Genomic DNA, 23,425 nt, shown 5'->3' on the forward strand with positions numbered 1-23,425 from the left:
GAAACTTGGATGAAGTAAGTAACAGGTTCACGTTCAATAATTCACGTTCAACAATTCCAGGATACACGTTTTTCATTGGTTGTTGCGTTAAATCTTACCAGATACAGCAGAGCTATTTTTGATTGGCTATTGTGTAGCCCCTCTCGTTATTTTTGATTGGCTGATAAGTGGCAGGCTCAACTCCAGGGGAGACGCGCTTGATTCCTGCCGGTTCCATAGTGAGAGCGGCGCGGCTTGAGACATTTTGGGCGCTGCGGCAGCATACTAAATATATAAATAGTTTTTCTGCGTGAGAAATACAATGTGTGGCGGGAGAGCGTGACAAAAGACTGAAATGAGTGACTATCACGCTCAATGTGTGACACTTGAGAGCCCTGCATTGGACGCAGCCTCCTCAGGAAGTAAAGCCGATTATGCCCTTTCCAATACAGTGCATCTGAATTGGCTGACAACTCTAGTTTATTGTCCATGTGTATCCCCAGGTACTTATATGTGCTGATCACCTCCACATTGACCCCTTCAATGGAGACTGGCAGCATAGGTGGCTTTAGATCTCCTGAAACCCACCACCATCTCCTTGGTCTTTGTTGGGTTCAACTGCAGATGGTTGAGCCTGCACCATTACACAAAGTCATCCACAGTCCTCTTGTCCATTCCTGATACACCCCACAATTGCAGTGTCATCCAAAAACTTCTGCATATGGCATGACTCAAGAGTTGTAGCTGAAGTCAGACGTGTACAGGGTGAACAGGAACAGTGAAAGCACAGTAACCTGAGGCGGTCCAGTGCTGCTGATCACAGTCTCTGATAAGTAGTCCTTCAGCCTGACAAACTGTGTTCTCTCCATCAGGTAGTCTGTAATACCAGGTGAGCATCAACCCCCATTTGCACAAGCCTGTCTCTCAATCTGACAGGCAGATGGTGTAAAAGGTGTTGGAGAATGGTGTAAAGGTGTTGGAGAAATCAAAGAATATGATTCTTACAGCACTTTTCCCCATTGTCCAGATGAGATTGTGCAGTAGGTATATGATGGCATCCTCCACTCCCACCTTCTCCTGGTATGCAAACTGGAGCAGGTTGAGTGAGTGGCGGTCTGGGGTCTGAGGATGTGAAGTAGCAGTGGCTCCATGGTCTTCATCATGTGTGATGTTAGAGTGACTGACCTAAAGTCATTGAGTCACTGGGATGTGGCTTCTTTGGAACTGGGATGAGATATGATGTCCTCCTGGTACCTTCCCCAGTCGGAGGCTCAGGTTAAAGACATGCTGGAGAGGATCCCCCAGTTCCACAGCACAGGTTTTGAGCAGCCTAGGACACACTCAGTCTAGGCCGGCTGCTTTCCTGGGGAGAAGTCTCCTCAGCTCTCCACTGACCTGATTTGCTGTGATGATGGGAGGACTGAGATGCCCCTTCCAAAATATAATATTTATTATTTTCAGGGATTAAAGTTATCCATCGCTACAACAGATATTAGTCAACTTATTTCCAAGGGGAAAATGCACCTTCTTGCATGTCCCTTGAAGAGGGATCCTTTTGATGTGTATTGGGGGAGTGTTGCATCTGTGAATGGTGGCTGAAGGCTGAAGTGCATGGAGCCACACTGTGTCTGTGTTAGCAGCATGGGAGAGGGGTACACCAGCAGTTGATTGTGGAGGTGAGTGAGGGTGAGGTGTGGGGGTGGGCAGGCCATTGCAGCAGGAGCAGGGTGTTTTACCCCCTGCAGGTAACTCTAGATTGGTTGATCTTGATATAACATTAATAACACTTGGTTAGATTTTTTATAAGCAGTTTGTAGAGAATTGCATAACAACTGAATTTGGCTATCTGGCCAAGTTAGAGGCAAGATGTCCTATGATTTAGGCGAGTTTCAATCCTGGGTTTCCTGGGCTGCAGGCGGATGACTTACCATTGAGCTATGGTCCAGCTCAGAGTTGAGAACTGTGTGAGATTATATAAATAGTCATGCTTGCAGACTATCAAAAATTCAATTTCTGACCCAATGTGTCAAAATGATAGCCTGACAAACCAGACCCACATCAAGATGTTGGGTCTGGGAACTCAACATTGGCAGTGCTCAATCCAAGGGGCGGGATAAACGGTTGTCTTCATGGGCGTCTGAGGCATTCTGGGGGTCCTCCCCAGAATTTTTTTTTTGGACTAGACGCAATTTCCTGAATTCTGGTACATTTTAACAGGTTATTTAGATACTTCTATATAACAAAATAAAGCTATTAATTCAATGACTAATTCGGAACCAGCTTTATTAACCTCATGGTATAGTTAACCATGCAGTTGCAATATCTGTTAAATTAAGTTATTTCTGGAGTGGCTATCAGGAGCTTCGGGAGGATTCCCGGTGGGCCGTTAACTTTTTGTGCCAGTCTGAATGTCGTGAGCTTAAATATATTGTTTCTGAAGTTCATTTGCTGCGCCCTCGCGGCACTTCAGCAGCCTACATGTAGAACGGTTGCAGCCCCTTACTCGCAGTTTCCCCAAATATTAACAAAGTAGCACTCACAAAAACTGTTCGGAAGTCGCAACTATATCTACTCTATATTTGCAACAATTAAAGGGAGTTTATGAGCGGTCCCTCCTCCAGTGGTACGGTCCTAACGAACGCCAGGGTGACACACAGTTAATTGAGAGTTAGAAAAAATCGTTATTCTTCCACCGTCCAGTGGGTCGTTTCTAGAAAAGTTAGCAACGACGTTGCTCAACCACCATGGTACGATGCAACTTGCGACCAAACAACGACACTGTTACACCTGTTTCCAGAAAGCATCTTACCTTACCTCACCGTAGCTCCAACAACGTTGTTGATGATGCAGCGATACATATCATTGGTGGAAACAGTGGAAACGTGTAATACCCCACCCCCTAGAAATGTTCTGTCACGGCCTATGTCGACATTTTTCTAATCTAAACCGAGTGATTAATGCTGGCATTGTCATTGCTATTAGCCAAAACCTAAACCTATTGCAAGCATATAAAACAGTTAACTTAAGCAGACCAATATGAGTCATTATTTGTGTTAAATATCTATGTTGGAAAAAATATTGTAGCGATCTCACCCTCAGGACGGTCATTTATTGGAACAGGAAGACTCAAACACAATCAGACATACTAGGACTCATACGGATAACTACACAGGGCAACACAGGGGTAGTCTCAGCCGCACATGTAACACACAATAAGGGTTTACCACACACATCAACACGAGGATAAGCACATGAGGTACAACCAAAGAGACTAACACGCTAACAAATACACAACATGGTAAACATAACTACAACTATTATAACCGACATTACACATTCTAGCATTCACTCGCACTGCATTCTGGGAGACACTCATTCAACGTTAAACATGTACATCCACCGACGCTACATACCCCCCTCCTGAGCCATTGTCGTCCCCGGCAATGACAGCTCAGCTCACAGCTCGCAGCTGCGTCGGTGTCAGTCCTAGTGCTTAGTCAAAGTGACCGGAAAGTCTCCGGCTGCACGATAACCCCTCCCGACTGGAAGGGCTCTCGGCTGCCTCTGTCACGTCAGTTCTCCCCCGAACAAGCACCAGAACCGGCCAGACGTGGGTCGTGGTGTCGCTTGGGCCCTCTGTCTCCCACCGTGCAGCTGCGCTACCTCAAACAGCAGCAAACAGTCCCACTGCAAGCCGAACCCCCGGATACACTGGAACCCCTGGACGTTCGGTAGCCCCTTCTGGCTACTGTGACAGCTCGTGGCCGTTGCCACCTGTCCACAGTGTGCCGATCTCCAGGCGGTCAGCAGTCCACGTCGAGGTCCCTCCTCGCGCTGCCCTCTTGTAGAACTTTTGTCGGCTGTCTCTCGAGCACAACGATGCACCACTGTGGAGGGAAATGGAGACCCCGACCCTCCCAGCAGGCTCGGGACACACAGGAACTCACACACAAAACGTGAAAAACATTGCGCAGACTTGTGTCAAACGGAACGTGCGCACTTCAAATTTCAAACAGTCCACAAAACGATAGCTCCCAAGGCTCTACAGGTCGACGTTACCCTCTTGATCACTAGCTGGAGCACCGCAAGCTCCCTAACTAGCAGCTATGACTCCATCACACTCTCGACCGGCAGCTGACGCTCTGAAAGTTCTTCAGTAGCTGGCGGTGTAAACCCGGCCGCTGTGGTCCTGTTCCAAGGTCGTCAGAGAGTTCGTGCTCTCTATGGATGAGATCCTCGGATGACGGCAGCATCGACATCGGCGTCGAGCTGGGAACTCCTCAGCCGGGGCCGCTTCCTCCAGCGCTGGCAGCTCACGTCGGCTGTGCAGGGCTGGTCCCGCTGGTCGCCTGCACAGGTCCCGCGCCGGGCCGGAAGGTCCTCCATCCTCCAAAGTGGCGAGCTCAGCGAGCTGGCTAGTCCTTAAAAGGACCATTGGAACATCTGCTGAGGTTCGCCGCCATCTTGCTGGTCTGGTCTTCGGCCTTCTTCTCCATCTTGATCTGGCGTAGATCTTCGCACCCCGGGAGGGGCCCATCCCACTTCTGACACCAATGTAGCGATCCCACCCTCAGACAAGATTCACTTTTGGCCAGGACGGCCATTTATTGGAACAGGAAGACTCAAACACAATCAGACATACTAGGACTCATACGGATAACTACACAGGGCAACACAGGGGTAGTCTCAGCCGCACATGTAACACACAATAAGGGTTTACCACACACATCAACATGAGGATAAGCACATGAGGTACAACCAAAGAGACCAACACGCTAACAAATACACAACATGGTAAACGTAACTACAACTATTATAACCGACATTACACATTCTAGCATTCACTCGCACTGCATTCTGGGAGACACTCATTCAACGTTAAACATGTACATCCACCGACGCTACAATATATAGCCTGGACAAATGTCTGGGTATCCCATAGTTTATCAACTGTCCCGTGGCTTAACGGCAGCGGTCGGTGCACAATTTTTTTGTAATGCCTTACATTAGCCTACCACGTTACAGCAAATTAGGCCTATATTATGCCACTTTTGTAACGCGTTACTCCCAACACTGTAGGCACAACAAAACACTAAGAGGGGAATTAACCCAAGCAGGGACCGCTGTCTCGCTATCCGGCGAAATATTCTTTGGACGCCGCCATTGACCGATTACCGGCTCCCATTGACTTACATTGAACACATGTAAACAAAACGTCAATTATGTGCTCAAACTAACGCCGCTGACTTATGCCAACAACCATTCCACTTTGATACGAAACTACATTTTTGTACAACATTTATACAGCAAAAATGACAGAATTTGGATCAAGTAATGTGGAGAAATATCGATATTAAGAAAGTTGCCGCTGCGTGACGCGGAGTTAATGGCATTTCCCCTTGTCCATGAGTCACGTATAACAGGTCACGTTGGTGGCCGTTATCCCTCACATGTCAGAGTAATGACATTCAAAAACGTACCTTCATATTACAATACAATTTATAAAGGAACGGAATTTCAAAAGAAAAACGCAATATGTTAGCTGGACGACACGAATATTAATAAGGAAAAACATGATTTTTACCGTAATGTCCTGTGAAATTACATATGTTGTGGCGCTATTGCGCGGCACGGCCAGCAGATGACATCACTGCACTGCAGCAACCAGGAACCAGCAATAAACCTCGCTAAGATTTTAGGGCCGTTGTCAGCCACAGCGCACAATCTGAATTCCGAAGTAGACCTACTCCAAAGTCGCGTGTGCCTGTTCATTCATTCCATGTCAATAGAACGAACCAAATTAGAATAGGCTAGTAATGCAATACTACATACAATACATATGTATACTGTATGTATATGTGTGCGTATGTAATATATATATATATATATATATATGAGTGAGAGAGAAAGAGAGAGAGAGAGAGAGAGAGATACAGAACAGGTCGTCAGTTTTACTGAACTGAAGTTATTGCTGTATGTAAATATATATATATATATATATATATATATATATATATATATGAGAGAGAGAGAGAGATAGAGTTGAGTATATGAGTGAGCGAGAGAGTTTTACTGAACTGAAGTTATTGCTGTATGTAAACACACTTGTCATGCTACATTTATATGTGTATGTCAAGTCAAGTCAAGTCAAATTTATTTATATAGCACATTTTAAAGCAATAGCATTGCACCAAAGTGCTTTACATAAAATAATAATAATAATAAAAATAATAATAATAATAATAATAATAATAATCAGTCAGGGAGTGTTAAAAGCTAGGGAGAAGAGGTAGGTCTTTAGGTTGGATTTAAAACTACTAATAGTGGGGCAGGATTTCACAACATCAGGAAGCTATTCCAAAGCTGGGGAGCATAGACAGAGAAAGCTCTGTCACCTTTGGATTTAAGAGAGGCAGAAGGAACACAAAGAAGACACTGGGAAGATGAAGAGGTCTAGGAGGGCAGTAAGGAATTAAAAGATCACATAAATACTGAGGTGCCAAACCATGTAAAGCTTTGAAAACAAACAGAAGAATTTTGAAATTAATTCTTTGTTCCACAGGAAGCCAGTGCAGTTTAGCCAACACAGGTGAAATGTGGTCACGTTTCTTAGATCCAGTCAGTAATCTGGCTGCAGCATTTTGGACTAGCTGGAATCTGTTTAGAGTAGATTTAGTTACACCTACATACAGTGAGTTGCAATAATCAAGCCTAGAGGAAATAAAGGCATGTATAAGGATTTCTAAATCACTGTAGGAGAGAGAAGACTTGAGCTTTGCTATTGTCCTAAGTTGGTAAAAACTTCCCTTGACAACGCTGTTGACTTGCTTATTAAAAGTCAGAGAAGAGTCTAGGAAAACACCTAGGTTCTTGACCACACTGTGATGGTTAACAGACAGAGGGCCAAGAGACTTGCTTACATTGTTGACAGAATTTGGTGGTCCAAAAATGATTACTTCTGTTTTGCTGTCATTTAGCTGTAAAAAGTTGTTTTGTAGCCATCCAATTCTTAATGCCATTAAGACAAAGAAAAAGGTTTGTCAATGAGCAGGAATTTTCAGGGGCCACCGGTATATAAAATTGGGTGTCATCTGCGTAGCAGTGGTAACGAATATTGAACTGATTGAAAATAGAGCCCAGGGGAAGCATGTATAAAGAAAATAATAGAGGCCCTAAAATAGAACCCTGGGGGACACCACACTTAATAGGAGCAGATGACGATGAAGAATTGCCTAAATGCACTGAAAAAGATCTATCAGTTAAGTAAGATCTGAACCAATTTAATACAGTGCCTTGCAGACCAACTTGAACGTCCAGGCGTTTTAAAAGGATCTTGTGGTCAATGGTGTCAAAAGCAACACTAAGATCTAACAGGACCAATAGGGCACAAGAGCCAGAGTCAACAGAGAGCAATAGATCATTATGGACCTTAAGTAAGGCAGACTCTGTACTATGAAGTGGTCTAAAACCAGATTGAAACTTGTCAAGGATATTAGAGGTGTTTAAATAGGAAGAGACTTGTGACAGAACAACTTTTTCTAAGATCTTAGAGAGAAAGGGCAGTTTAGAAATGGGCCTATAATTTTTCAAATCAATGGGATCAAGGGAAGGTTTTTTCAGGAGAGGTTGCACAATAGCGTGTTTAAAGCCAGAGGGTACTACTCCATTAGCCAGGGAGCTATTAATGATGCTCAAGATAAAAGGGCAAATAGCCGCAAAAGCTTCTTTGAAAAGGTGAGATGGAAGAATATCAGAGTGGCAAGAAGAGGGCTTCATATGAGAGACCACGTCTGACAACTGTGAGGAAGAGACTGGTTGGAATTGTTGGAGGCGGCAAACTACAGACTGATACAAAGCAGGATCAGAAATTGAGGGTGTGATATGAGACTTTATGTTGTCAATTTTGTCAATAAAGAAATTGAGAAACATCTCACAGGTTTCTGTTGTAGCAGGAAGAGAGGACATTGTAGTAGGAGGATTTATGATAGAATTAATTGTGTTAAACAACACTTTTGGTCTGTGAGCATTTTTGTGAATAAGCTCAGCATAGAAAGCTGCCTTTGCTGCTTTGACAGTGATTTGATTAGCCTTAAGAGAATCTCTAAATATATCATAGGAGACCTGTAGTTTATCTTTTTTCCATTTTCGCTCTGCTTTCCTACAAGCCTTTCTGAGCGAACAGGTAGTGGAATTTAGCCAAGGAGTAGTTGACCTATTGGATTTACACCGCTTTTGTTTTAAAGGAGCTACAGAATCAAGAGTGGCAAGGCAAGATGTATTAAAAAGAGTAAGTAGATCCTCAGTGTCGGTGCAGGTGGAAAGAGAATCTAAGACAGCAGGTGAAAGAGAGAGCATAAAAGTATTAGTGAACTGTGTTCTGCAAACACTGTCTATGTAAGATATGCCAGTTTAAATCATACAGTATGAATCCACACAATAAGCAAAGTGCAAAGACAATAAGCAAGGTGGTTCAGTGAGTAGGCCTATTGTGTAGACTAATTATAGGCTACTGTTGAAGTAGGTCTAATCTTTTTTTTTTTTTTTAGCTAGGGTTAGTTAAGTGGTCCTGAAACTGAAAAAGTTTGAGAAACACTTTCATAGGCCAAAGTATTAATGTTTTACTCCGCCTCGCTAGATGGCGATATGCGCCCAAACACAACACATTCCCCAAACAGACTCTCCATCTTAGCCATAGCTAACTTGCTAGCGAACATATTAGCTTACTTGCTAGCAAACTTTGCATCATCAGTATAACTAGTTAAATAGTTGACATTACATGATGAACATTTTCGTATGGACATTCTGGGGGATGTTAATTTTCTGTGAGAGAAGCTTCAACTTCTGGGTATGTAGCATTGTGGCATAAAGCTTAGGTAGTTAGCTTGCTAACTCTGGCAGAAATCCAGTGTTCTTGTTCCATGTAGTTTCGTGTTGCAGCCACAGGGTTGCAGCAACAGCATGTAGACTAGCCTACAGGAAAGCTGTTGCGTATGAACTCATTCGGAATATTTTGAAAACATAACAGCTAGATATTCTGTCTTCTCATTTTGTAGACGAAAATGAAGAGAGATTTTATCTTAGTTTTTATTTCATGCGAAACATTTTAGTCTCGTCTTTTTTCGTCAACAATAATGCATCTTAAGATAGTCTTAGTCAGTGTTTCAGGACATTACTGCCGTCTCGTCATCGTCTCGTCTTAGTCATGAAAAATAAGGTCGTTGACGAACATATTTCCTCTCGTCTCGTCTGACGAAATTAACACTAGTTAATAGTGTTTTTTTTTTACATATATAGACGTAGCCGGAAGAGGAAGAAGATATAGAGTGCCTACATCAAGCAGAAACATGTTTAAGAAATCTTTTATACCATCATCTATTATTTTGCTAAATCAGTATAATCTATAAGTTTTATGATTAGATAGTTAGATAGATACTTTATTGATCCCTAGGGGAAATTCAAAGATTTTTAGTTTAGTTGATTAACTGATTAACTTATATTATTTACGGCTTTTTATTGACATCAACCTCTTTTGCACATTTCTATGTCTCCATATGTTGTACCTGCTGTGTAGACTTGCTTGTGTATGCTATATGTTGTACCTGCTTTGAAGTCTTGTTTGTGCTTGCTATATGTTGTACCTGCTGTATAGTCTGTGTGTGTTTGCATTATGTTGTTGATGTTGTACCTGCTGTGTAGTCTTTGTTTGTGTCTGCTTTATGTTGTACCTGTTGTGTATTCTTGCTTGTGTGTGTTACATGTTTGTGGGGCCAAAGACGAATTTCCACAGTAGTGGACAATAAAGACTTCTATTCTAGCCTACACGTCACATGTAGCCTACTAGAAGTGATGTTTCAGCTAGAAGTGATGGTTCATAAACTGACCCTCCAACTTTGCTGATGCACTGAACAGTGTGCTGAGCTTTGTTTTTGCTCTTCAAAGTGTTGTAAGTAAGGTGGTGTAAGTAGCCTATAGGTGATGAGACAGGTCAAGAAATATGGTGCAGTGAGACAGTACTATACAGTTGATTTTCAGAAGGTGGTTTAGAGTAGTATAAATGAAATATAAATATGTGCATTGTATTAGTAGTTACCTTATAAGAGCAGAATGAATATGGCTATGAATAACAATGTCAGTTGATATTATTTTAAATGTTGGTGACACTACATTAATAAGGAGAATAGCAATAATAAACAATAATGTGAATGCAATATCAATGGGCAATAAATGGAAATCAGCAAATGGTATAACATACAAACAATGACTCAGAACAGCCTAAGTGCATAGTGAACAAATATGTCTTTACACCCCTGTTGACAGGTGCATGCAAAAACACAGAAAGCAGACAAGGATTCTGTTTTTATAACACATGTATTAAGCAATGAACGTTTGAAGATGTATTGTTTTGTTCTTTTAACATCAATAGTAGTTGTGCAGAGGTTGTAACATAATGATAAATACATGCTGTCACATTATGCATATCTACCCTGTCTTGTCTTGCACATCAGAAGCAGCAGCACTATGCTATTACATCGTTCACCATAGGGACTAGGTATGAGGGAGACTGAGCTGCCAATCTCTCTTGTCCTGCATCATATCTACAAATATCCGTTCTGCGGATAGCCTATGTCATCTAGTGTCTCAAATATAAGCAGGGTCTGATTTAGCGTGGCAGAGTGATTGACAATAATATGGTTCCCTGCAGTGTTTGGTGGATTCCCACTGATGTTTGTGCGTTCTGTTTGACTGTAGCCTACATTTTATGTGTGGCATATCATCCCTCAGTTGTCTAACATGTTTTCTCACGGCTACTGATTGCATTAGCAGCTGAAAGACCAACTTGTAACAAGGTCGCAATTGTGGATACACCCGTTAACAGTCCTAGCGACCAATGACATCCGGATCAACTACAAACTTTTGATTGATTTTTAACAATGAACAGTTAGTTCAGTGTAATATGTTCAGCTCTCTCCCCCATCTTAAAAAGTCAACATTAGCCTATATGATATGACCCTATTTTTACATTATAGCCTACATATGTTAGGCCTAAAGCCTAACCCTTATCTATTATAGGTGACTGATGAGATTCATGTTAGCATATTCATTGGCGACACAATTAATATTGGAGCTATTTCACTGTCGCAGACGTGCTTAGTAGCCTAGACTACGTAGTCATAGTCAGAGACTTAGGCCCCCGTGTCGTCATGACTTAGGTTAGCCTATGTTCTCACTGTTGTTATTATCTGTAGAACATATTGTCTGTGGAACACAATTGTAGGCTAGGCCTATATTTGATTTTCAGTAAGCTTATATATCAATGATAAAGCTTTTTTTTAATCTATGTAGGCTATTATTTTGTTAATTCTAAAGACATGGAATAAATCACCACAAACACACGCGACTGTAGCCTATAGGCTTCTATAGGCTCACTTGCGCAGCGTGGCTAACAACGCCCCTAAAATCAGTGTAACCGTCGGCTCCTTGAGGCTTATTAGGCAACTTTAACGAAGTTACAGCATCTATTGGGCCCGATGTGCACTGAAATGGCGTCATCTGGTGGTCATACAATTCACCTGCTATTAGACCCGAAGTGCAGGAGAAGTGGATATTCAACCACGCCATCCTTCAGGTCGCAACGACACGTAGGCGTACTTTATGTGCTGTGTCATGCTGCCATCTAGTGGTTGTGGAATATTTAACACCCATTATAGTTCTGGGAATAGATGTGCCCTCGAATAAATGTTGTATTTTGTTACAAATTATTTGGGTAATCCATCTGATAAATTGTGTTTTTCTTTTTATACTTCGTTCCTTTATAAATTGAAGTGTATCATTAAGGTACCTTTTTCAATGTCATTACTCTGACATTCGACATTAGTCGACCATAAATTTGGGCAATGGGCACATTGTTAGGGGTTGACACTTTGCATAAGATTTCTCCACATTACTTGATCCAAATTCTGTGATTTTTGCTGTATAAATGTTGTATAGATGTGTAGTGTCGTATCAAAGGGTTCGATTCCCGTCCCATGGTCCTTTTCGGATCCCACCCAGACTCTCTCTCCCACTTACTTCCTGTCACTCTCCACTATCCTGTCGCATTAAAGTCATAAAAGCCCCCAAAAAATAAAAAAAATAAAAAGAAATTAAATTATTTTAATGTTAACTCATATTATGAAGGGCTTTGAAAGAAGTTTGACAGGTTTCAGTGCTGAGTAAGGTTAACACTAAATATTTGAATATTTTACTAGTAATATATTTTTCATTACCATTAAGCTATGGCAAGCAATAGCTACCTCATTTGTAAGTTGCTACCTGCACATCATGTGCAATTTTGACCTGATACATGAGACTGCTATTATATTCTTGCCCTCTACATCACGGTCATAGCGATCCTATTTATATAAAACTGTAGGCCTCCTTTTGAACGGGTAGCCTATCCCTTTTCACTTGGCTACATGGATTATTAGCTGTCAGATACGTGAAGAGAAAAAGTGGATAAACATCAACAAGATGCCTTTGTAGTTACTGCAAAATTAACACCCTCGTTTCTATGAAACTGGAAACAATTGAACCAGGAGACTTTGTCACATACAAGACAAAAGAGAGCAGATGTCTGTTAGCCAAATATTTGTAGGCTAATATAGAGTAGCCTACGTAGGCTACGTTACACTGACACAACATAGGCTAACGTTAACATAGCTTATAATGCTCGCGGCCATCAAATCCATAGTTTTTCGCAGTTTTCTCTGATTGTTAATTCGCTGACTAGGCTAATTTAATCCGGTCCGCGACACCTTTACGGAACACGCTGCTATTTAGACATGAGGCAGACCGACACAAAGTGTGGCCGCCCATTCTTCTCTAGGAACCACTCGCGAAGTAGCCTCAGACATCACATGAAATAACTTTTTCTCATCTTTTATAAGGTGCTATAGCCGCTATTTGCTGCGATAAACGGTTCGCGAGAAAATGAACTTTCAAGAAATAATCATATTAGGCTACTATAGCTCTGCGCTTATTTCAATTCATATAGGTGGAATATCTCACAAACGTTTCGTTCCACACTTGACAAACCGTACACCAGAATAAACAGCAGACCTTACCGAACACAAAGGTGTAATGCAATCCCCTGTACAATAAGCCGTTCCAGAGTAATCCAGTTTTGAAATGGTAGCAAATTTCTATATGGTCTCCCATTTTGGGCTTTAAGTGTCTTGAGCTGTGCTTAAATACCTACATATGTGTAAATATTAAAATCAGAGGACATACAGCTCATAGCTAAGAGTTTGTCGATGTAGCCATAATGATTTGTTTTCACAAAATGCTAAGCATGCATGTATTTAAGTGTCTTAAAAAAGTGTGCTTATATTGGTCAATGCATAATTTCATAACAGGCCAAATAGAAAATAAATGTTAAATGTTAAATATAGCCTAGACATAATATTTAAATCAGATGATGTAGGATAGTATAGAGTTAGATAAAGTTGGATGGCTCCAGAACTCACACCAGTGGATTGGGTCTTAAAGGAGCCACACCACTTTTATGACACTATAGCTATTCTGTTGACCTTTAGATTTGTTGCTACTGGGCATGAAGGGCAGGCCAATTATGAGTTCTGTCCAACATATACCAATACCAATAACCGTGATCATTTTGGTCATGATTTTTCATCAAATGTTCATACTGTATCTCTAGTGGCTGGTAGACTTTGGAATCCACCAGCCACAATGGTAGGTGGAAAAAAATATTTTAGGCTATTTCCATCCCTGATACATACGTACACTCACACACTTTCATAAGTCTCAATCTGTCCATTTCTTTCCACAAAACTCGCCAGAAGTCATCATTTAAGGGGTTATTTTTCAAATTTTTCTACTGAGCTACTACCTTTTTCAGGTGGGCAGGGGGGCCCTTTTCATGTCTGTGCCCAGGGGCCCAGTGGCTCATAATCCTTCCATGCCACGGGGTTAAAACACTGGTCTTGTTTTCAAGTGCAATCAATAATTTAATTGTACATTTTGAAGAAACTTTTCCATTCTATTAGTTTTTTTAAAAACATAAATCAGGGTTTATACTGTACATAGCAAAAAAGTCAGGGGACAGACATTTTTAAAATTAAGTTTAGGGAAAAATTTAACGCACACGCACTATGACCAAACACCCAAAGTTGGCAACCCTGCCTAGGCCTACAGCATAATCCTGTACGTTATGGTACAGTAGGCTACTGTACGTTTCCAATATGACCCAGGGAATTATGCTGATTTAGTCTACAAAACAGAGGACTAAATTAAGCGTGATATGTCATGTAGGCTTAACATTTTTTTTAGGATAGGCTATGTTTTTGCTGAAAAAGTAGCCTAGTTTGCCGGTCATTATTCATTTATTCTGCATATCTTTGCTATCGTTTTCTTTCAATAATGTCCAATGGCTTAAACATTGTCCTTTATTGTTTGCTTTAGGCCTACCTTTATATTTTAGCCTACATTAATAAACTCACGTACTGTCATCTGATCTTGGGCACTACCAGTCAAAAAAAGCAAACAGGTGCACGCTCTGCACCTCTTTACGCAACTCCGACGCAACACTAAATATGAAGATGCCTTGCTTTCAGAAGATAACTTTCATCCCTTGGTTGTGTAGGCTATATATGATATAGAATATCTATAGCCTACATTGTATAGCTTACATTCAAATATTACCTTTCTGTTACGAAGCTGGGAATAGGCCTATGAGCGCAAATTAGGATGTAGTGGAGGCCAAATGCGAGTAAACACAGTTTATCCACCTCTGACATTTCAGAAATAGAGTTTAGGCCCACCTACCCACCTCTTATTAGAGTTTATCCACCTCTCAAATGAGTTTATTCACTTTTAACATTCAAAACTGTATTGTCCAATACTATCCTATATTCCCAATACTGTACAATAACCTCCACCATTATCAAACATGTTCTGAATGCCTTTTTTAAAAATCCGATACCACGGCAATGGCGGGCCCAAGCACCTCCGGGCTGCAACCCGTGACATTTCAGAATCCAACAAAGCACAAAGACGTGGTGCGTTTGTGAAATGTACATATTTGATGCCTGTGCTGTTTGTTTTTGCATTTTATTTTCTGGCACATTTACTTGGCCAGGTGGGGGCGCAATGCAAGGCAGGCCCATTGAGTCTCATCATAATCATGATATATATTAACCTGAGAAATTTCAGACCATTCATTTTGAGCAAAGAACATTTCTGATACACTTTTTGGTTGGCCAGATGGTGGCACTATGTTAGGCATGGAAATTAAACATGTGAATATCATCAAAATAATGTTATTTAATTAAAATTTTGTAAATAAATTCCAAAAACTATTCTGACTATGGCCAGTTGATGGCGCTATGCTACACCGGCATATTGGGTGTTTGGATGTCATATACACCTAATCTGATTAATCTGATGCATCTGATAGTAATATCCAACAGACTTGGAAAAAACACATTCCTTCTCTTGCCAATTGGTGGCGCTATGCAAGGCATGTTAAAAAGACATATGAATATCATCATCATGATATCTAATTTTGTGTAAAATTTCAGATCAATCAGTAAAAGCATTGAACATTTTTGGCACATTTCCTGCTTGGCCAGATGGTCAAGTCAAGTCAAGTCAATTTTATTTTTATAGCGCATTTAACATGCACAAAGTGCAACACAAAGCGCTCCACAAACAAGACACATAACAAAAAGACAAAAGATGCCGGGCGGAGCGGTGTAGTCGCCAGTGTTCCCGCGACATCAAGACAAACAAACAAATTTACAACATAACAATTGACGCACAAGACAAAAGATGCCTGATGGAGCGGCGTAGCCTAATCGCCAGCGTACCCGAGACACCTAACGGTAGACATACAAGACAGACAACAAACAAAAATGAACAAGTAATAAAATAAATAAGAAATTAAAATAAAGAAAAGTCTGTGTTAACTTAGTCCAACTCAGTCCAATGGCAATGACATGGCACACAGCTGCGTCTTCAGACCAACCCGAAGGATCCAACGTTAACACAGGCCTTCTGTAAGTGACGTTAGTAGGCCTACTTCAGTCTAGAGATCACAGAAGCATAGAAGCTAACCGTCTGAAGTCATTGGCGATCCCGCAGATCAGCAACTCGGTGGACCCCCGACAGCGACAGCCTGATGCTCCGACTCCGAGAGACTGCAGAGCTCCTCAACGTCAACGGTAGTTTAGAACGTTAGTAGCTGCTAGCTAGAAGCTAGTCTGCTCAATCCAGACTCCAGGCAAGGCAGATGGCAGCTCGCAGGTCAGCAGCAGCTCGGCGGCCACGGCAGATCCCACGCAGAGTAGGCCCATGTCCAGCTGTCCTGATAAAGCTCCTCGGCCAGACAGTGAAGTGCAGCACCGTTCACGGATGAATGGATGGAAGGATGTCCAAATGGGCAAAAGCTAGTTCTAGCCATAGCAAGCTCCCAATGGACCAACGACATCAGCCGACTTGGAAGCAGTAAAAGGGACTAAGAATAACACGTCAACTATTGAAAATAACATAAATGAAGAGAATACATTTAACTAGACAAAAACAATACAAAAAATGAACATGACATTACATAAAATTACGAACATTACATAAAAACAAACAAAAACATGATGCCAGACGGAGCACTATGAGATGGTGGCGCTATGTTAGGCATGTGAATTACACATATGAATATCATCACAATAATATCCAATATTTTATAAAGTTTCAGATTAATCAGTTAAGGCATCGTCCATTTCTGGCACATTTCCTGCTTGGCCAGGTGGTGGCGCTATGCCAGGCAGGCCCATTGGGTGTCTGGATATCATCATAATCATAATATCTATTAACCTGAGAAGTTTCAGACCATTCATTCAATGCACTGTGACTTTATGACACATTTCCTGTTTATGTGGTGAGATATTAAAACCATAATATATTACAACATATCAAAAATCCCTTCACAATTTAACATCAGCAACATCTTGGCATAATGTTTCACATGAATCTGACAAACCGTCTAAGAGCAGTATGTTAAAATTGATCATGTGACATCAATGTAATTGTCATTCTTTCTGTTGCCAGTTGGTGGCGCTATGCCAAACATGCATTATGTGCATGTGGATATTATCATTAACATGGTATTCAATGACCTGTGAAATTTAAAACATTTCAAGCCATGCATGGTGAATTATGTCACATTTATTGTTTGTGTGGAACGGGATTAAAATGAATAATTTCGCCATTTCGTCAAATTACAACATATAAAAAAAAGCTTCACAATTTAGAATCAGAAACATCTTGGCGTCATGTATACTAACTTTGACATGAATCGGATCAACCGTCTAGCAGGAGTATATTAAAATTGATCATGTCCACAACGCACAAAATCTCAATTACCTCACTTCCTGTGGGCGTGGCTAATGGCATGTTAATACAAAAGTTGTTTGTTTTTGGGAGTCACATTCACCCACCAAATTTGGTGTGTGTATCTAAAACTATATGGCAACCACAAGTCACAGTGACATAAGGGGGCGCTATGGAATTCCTGGGCAACGCCCGGTGCCAAGCTTTTGTCCCTGTCTATTCACTGTACCACTTGATGGGTGTGCCAAATTCCATGCGTTTTCACCCATAGGAAGCCCCTCTTTTGGCATCACAATTCATCACATATTTCATCAAATATTAGTCTGCACAAAATCCCAAATACCTCACTTCCTGTTGGGTGTGGCTAATGCATTGTACATACGAAAGTTGTTCATCTTGGGGAGATACAGACACCTACCAAATTTTGTGTGTCTAGCTGAAAGTATATGCCCACCACGGGATCAGACACCTAAGGGGGCATAAGGGGGCGCTAGCGAGTCCCTGGGCCACGCCCAGGGGTCAAGCACTTGTACCTATCTGTGTTGCATGACACCTGACGTGTGTGCCAAATTTCAAGAGTTATCAACCATGTTAGCCACTTCAAAAAAGGAAAGCAAAAAAGTAGAATAACAATAATAAGAATCCTTACAAAAACAATAGGGCCTTGTGCCCTTCGGTGCTTGTGCCCTAAAAATACTCAAGAAGTGATTATATACTTGTTTCCTATAATAAGAACAAAGATTTTGTGACTGGCAAAGTTTGACGTACTATATTTCATAAGTCATGGTAATGGAGTTATAAATGTTCCTATTGTTAAAACAAGATGTAAATTGTTTCCAAAAATTGTAATCATGTATTCATTAGTAATAGTATGTTTTATCATAATGAATGAAAAAAAAACACAAGGTAAATGTGCTGCATAGCGGTACAAAATATGACCGGCACTCAGTCCAGCACATTCTCTCCATAAATATTAAATGTCAATTTTTCTCTATACTCTGCTTTTACATCTCATGCTATTCGTATGTAAGTGAATTGGGGGGGGGGGTACATGTGTGTGTGTGTGTGAGAGTGAGCACTGTGTGTCTACATCCCTACCAGCAACCCTTCACTCAACACCACCAGCCACAAGCCGATGGGTGTAGCCACTATGTACATGTTATTAATTTATTTCATAGCCCCCCATGGACAGAATTTTACAAAACTTGGCATGCACCCAGAGACTTTCAGCATGACCATACACATCAAATGTAGTGCTGTTCAGAACATCTCAGTCAAAGATATAGAAAGAATTCTGCTACTTTGCTACTTTACACACCTTTACTTTACTTAACCTGAGAATATTTCTTATATGGTCATGAACATTTTCAAATGAAATATACTAAATCAAGTGTCCTACCAAGATGCTTTCTTTTGGAAATTATTTTCATTTTTGCATTTTTGCCATTGAGGGAGGGGGGAAAATACTGCATTTCATACTAACAGAGTTACAGTAACAAATTTACAGAACAGCATATTTCCTAAAAACCCTTTAGATATATTTTCCTTCATTTTTATGTCAAAACCATGAAAAGGAACATAACATAAAACAACAAAAGAATGAGAAAAAAAAGTCAGTGCTTTTCAAGAGCACAAAATCCTAATGCCTGACACTCCACTTGTCATTATCTTCAAAATGTTGTAACTTTTGATCTAGGGCACAAAGAAACAAACTTTAACCTGTTTTGTAACTGTAACTTTAATTGGTAATCATACCAGATGTGATAACATGCCCATGATCTTCTCCAGCTATATTTTTTAAACATTCACAGCTGAATATTGAACAAGTTTCGCAGTTACAAAGAAAATTCCATTATTAATGAATTCACTTTTAGGTTTTATGAAGATTTTACAGTGTGTTTACCCTTTCTCACCAGTTTGAAGGAAGTGATCCAAGACCAGACTGTACAGCCTAAACTTCAGTGTTTGATGATGGACCCCACCTTCTCCATGGTAACTGTTCAAAGAGAGGACAGTGGCATCATGTGGGAAACTGCTTTCAGTCCCTGCATCAACCCCTGGACATCAAGGGCCAGCAGCAGAGGTTGCGACGTTTTCTCTAGCAAAATAGAGTGTTGTAAAATACCCAAATCTAGAAATGCAGGGAAAATAATATTTATCATGGATGAGATTCACACAATTAGGAAGAAAAAGGACAAAGAACAGATGAGCGAAAGAGAGCATGTAGTAGCTTCTCAGAACTTGCATGAGCTGACTGATAGACCAGCAATGGTGGAGGTTTCCATGCCCAATATGAAAGATGTGCAGAACACACAGGTAAAAACAAGAGATCCAAGAGAGGAGAAACAGCAACGCTTGTTTCGTCTTGTCTGTGAGGGATCAGAAATACTCAACATTGTGGTGCCACCCAAAGTGGCCACTGTTGATGAAGAGGAGAGCAAAAAGCTGAAGGACAACCTAACCTACATTGAAGAGTCACATGTACAACCACTAGATATAGAGGGACGTGCAAGCCGTCCTGACATGGTCATTTCTGAGCCAGAACCACAACAAACTGATACACAAACCCAGGAAAAGGAATTACAAGATATGGCACCCATTTTGCCTTTCAATTTACCGCATAAAAGGACAGTTAATGATACTGATTACTTTGACATGTTTACACTGTTGGATGAAAATTCTTCAGGGGGCTCTGACAAGAAAAAAGACAAGTACCATCAACCACACACTATGGATATTAAAGGTTTCAAGTCTATTGTGGTCAAGCCAGTCATGAAAACCAAAGTGACAACCCAGGACCAAGAGGATACTATATCCTCAGGTGAAATTGTCAGTGAGCTTCTGGATGAAGTGTTTTATGGTGGCACAGAGAAATGTAACCATTCTCAGTCAGGGGAGGGGTGCCAAGGGGACAAAGATGAACTCTCCAAGTTTCTACAAAAGGAAAGTGGTTGTGCCTTATTTAGTGATGAAGACACAGTTCTCACTCCTATCTTTCTCTCCCAAGGTCCACCAAAAATTATTGACCCTTCCCTACTAGAGGAGCCAAAAGCAATGGCATTCTTATACACAGATCTTTACGAGGAAGCTCTTGGAACTAAGAAGAAAGAAGAGGACACAGTCAGTATGACCTCTGAGAAGTCCTTCCATAGCAAAGAGTCTGAATCAGATTCCAACTGTTACCTTGAAAAATTTGTTCTGAAAGATGAGACTCCATTAGTCGAAATGGCTGAGGCAACAACAGGTGCTGCCAAAACAGATGGGTTCAGGATGTGGTCTGAAGAAATGTTTGAGCTAGCTAAATTAAACCAAATTGGAAAAGAACCTGAGAACGACCCCGAAGATGATGTTACAGATTTCTTTCGGAACAGCGCCAGTTCCTCCCCTTGTGAAGTTGTTGAACAACCAAATTTATCATTAGAAGAAAATGTAGACATTAAGTGTCGTCAAGTGATATTTGAGGATGAAATTGTACAGAGACATCGAAAAGAGAGTAAATCTGAAGAAGCACCAGGATCAACACAAGTAAATCTGAACAAGCACAAGACTCAAGAAAAAATAACTTCCCTTGAAAAAGCTCTTGAAGGGACTAAAATGACGGAGAAACTCATCATTGACAAAATATCTCTTGAAGATGACATGCATGATATAACTAATACAAAAGAATCCACTGGTAAAGATGCTCTTGAAAGTCCCAAAACTAGCAGGGCACCTGAAATGCCACTGACACTGGCTGAACAGCAAGCCACAAGCTTGTCACCAAGGTGCGTTCTAGGACTAAGTTCACTGGAACCTACTGAGACAGAGGAGGATGTGAGAGAGGGGGGAGTCAAAGAGGAGTGGATAGAGGGTGACAGGAGGGAGGTGGAAACAGCCTTCTACACAGAAGAAGAAAGATATCTGAGGACTCTGTCTGTGACTGGAGAGGATACAAATGTGCCCCCAGCCAATGACTCTAACGAATTTTCTTCTGACCCTGTGGCCGCAAGTTAAATTGAGGGAGAGGAAGGGTGCTATGTTAAACTCAAGGAAAGAGGGTTGAAATGAGCCTAATACTGTAAGAAATTTAGATGGCCACTTCTGTAAAAATTACATAAGAATTGCGTGGAAGAGGCTGAAAATCAGAGTCAGAATATCAGCACCCCTGGTCCATATAAAGTGATATGGACATTATCAGGGGTCCAGATAGTGAAATAAAATTTCCATTCCAGCTGGAAAATGTTCCTCTCATTTTTTTATTTTATTAAGAAAATATAATGCCATATGTTTGATTCTCACAAAATTGTCTGTCAAATTAAAACATGACAATTTATCAAGATAACTTGACATTTTGACAAATTATACTTGACCACATTTGTGCACTTTTCCTGAAATGAACATCCACGGTAACACTTTATTTTAATGTGTCGCTGTTACAGTGTACCTACCTAATTAGGTACAGTGGTACAACCTGTGTAACAACATGTACTATCAGGTACTATCATTGTACTTGCATTATGTATTTGTGGGTACCTACATATAGTTGTTACATTGTAATACTGAGTGCTTTTACAAAACTTTGCCAATTTGCCTACATTTTCATCAGAGGCAAAGAGCTGACCTGAGACCTGCTGGATGGGGTAAATCTGGTCATGATAGATTTGATATACAAACCATTCTTAGCTCCAGTCAAGGCCTCATTGTCTTCAGTGTACATGTAACAGCTGTGCTGCTACAACCTTGTTACTCTTTGATACAGTGGAATAAACCTATGAAGTGTACCAGTTAAATACTTACAATTACATATTACATGTATGTTGTGTCATTGGTGTCTTGGAACTTGTCTGCCATTACCCTACATACTGTAGTACATGTATCAACTGTGTTGGTACACATTTATTACTCTTTTGATACAGTGGAATAAACCCATTAAAATAAAGTGTACCAGTTAAGTACTTACATGTACATATTATATACATCCTGTCGATGATGTCATGCATCCTGTAATTGATGTGTTGAAACGTGTCTGCTGTTACACCACACAGTACATGTGAATTAGTAGACCTGTTCCAAGACATCGAAGACACAACATACATGTCATATGTACATGTAAGTAATTAACTGGTACACTTAAATAGGTTTATTCCACTGTATCAAAGAGTAACAAGGTTGTAGCAGCACAGCTGTTACATGTACACTGAAGACAATGAGGCCTTGACTGGAGCTAAGAATGGTTTGTATATCAAATCTATCATGACCAGATTTACCCCATCCAGCAGGTCTCAGGTCAGCTCTTTGCCGCTGATGAAAATGTAGGCAAATTGGCAAAGTTTTGTAAAAGCACTCAGTATTACAATGTAACAACTATATGTAGGTACCCACAAATACATAATGCAAGTACAATGATAGTACCTGATAGTACATGTTGTTACACAGGTTGTACCACTGTACCTAATTAGGTAGGTACACTGTAACAGTGACACATTAGAATAAAGTGTTACCACATCCACTTGCTTAACAAAACTTGCCAGTGTGAATGGTGTGTGTGGTGCTAAAAAGCCACTATGGGCCCTATCTTAATAATCTTAATCTTAATCATTTTTAATAAAGGCGAATATCCACACTTTGGTTCCATGTTATCTCAACGTAACTTTTACTTAACTTTCTTTGTAATCGTACACACGTACCCTTGCAAGCATCATGTGATGACGTATCAACATCCTGGCAATCATATCACATAAGCCTTATTAAAACAATACTTCTGTTATTCCTATTACCCAAGGATGTCCAGGATGACACAACCTTTCACAAGTCCAGTCGCTTAACCGGTCTGTCTTCACAAGGTAGGATCTTGGCGTGATTCTTTCGCCAGTCACCACAGCTGGAGTGACCCAAGACATTTGGTTGTCCAGTCTGGTGAGGACGTGGACCCCTGACCGTAGTGGTGGAAGGTTTCTCACTCTGTGATGTTGGTTATAATAGTGGGTTTGTTTCCTTTTCTCAGACACATCCCTAGCTGTGATAGTTTGCTTGTTTGGCCACCTAAGTAGCAGGTTGCAGTCAAGAGTAGGCAGTGGTTCAAATT

General features: G+C 40.8%; 1 protein-coding gene across 1 annotated transcript in view; it reads left to right on the forward strand.

Moving 5' to 3' along the window:
- The window catches only part of si:ch1073-398f15.1 (cardiomyopathy-associated protein 5), a 60,841-nt gene extending 39,108 nt beyond the window's left edge, over window positions 1–21,733 (forward strand). Inside the window, exon 2 of the mRNA XM_042060579.1 lies at window positions 19,278–21,733. Coding sequence (XP_041916513.1) covers window positions 19,278–21,354 — 2,077 coding nt within the window. The 3' untranslated portion in view covers window positions 21,355–21,733. The remainder of the gene's footprint in view (window positions 1–19,277) is intronic.
- The last annotated feature ends 1,692 nt before the right edge of the window (window positions 21,734–23,425 follow it).

The sequence above is a fragment of the Alosa sapidissima genome, chromosome 13 (assembly GCF_018492685.1).
Source record: "Alosa sapidissima isolate fAloSap1 chromosome 13, fAloSap1.pri, whole genome shotgun sequence".
Taxonomy (NCBI): Eukaryota; Metazoa; Chordata; class Actinopteri; order Clupeiformes; family Clupeidae; genus Alosa; species Alosa sapidissima.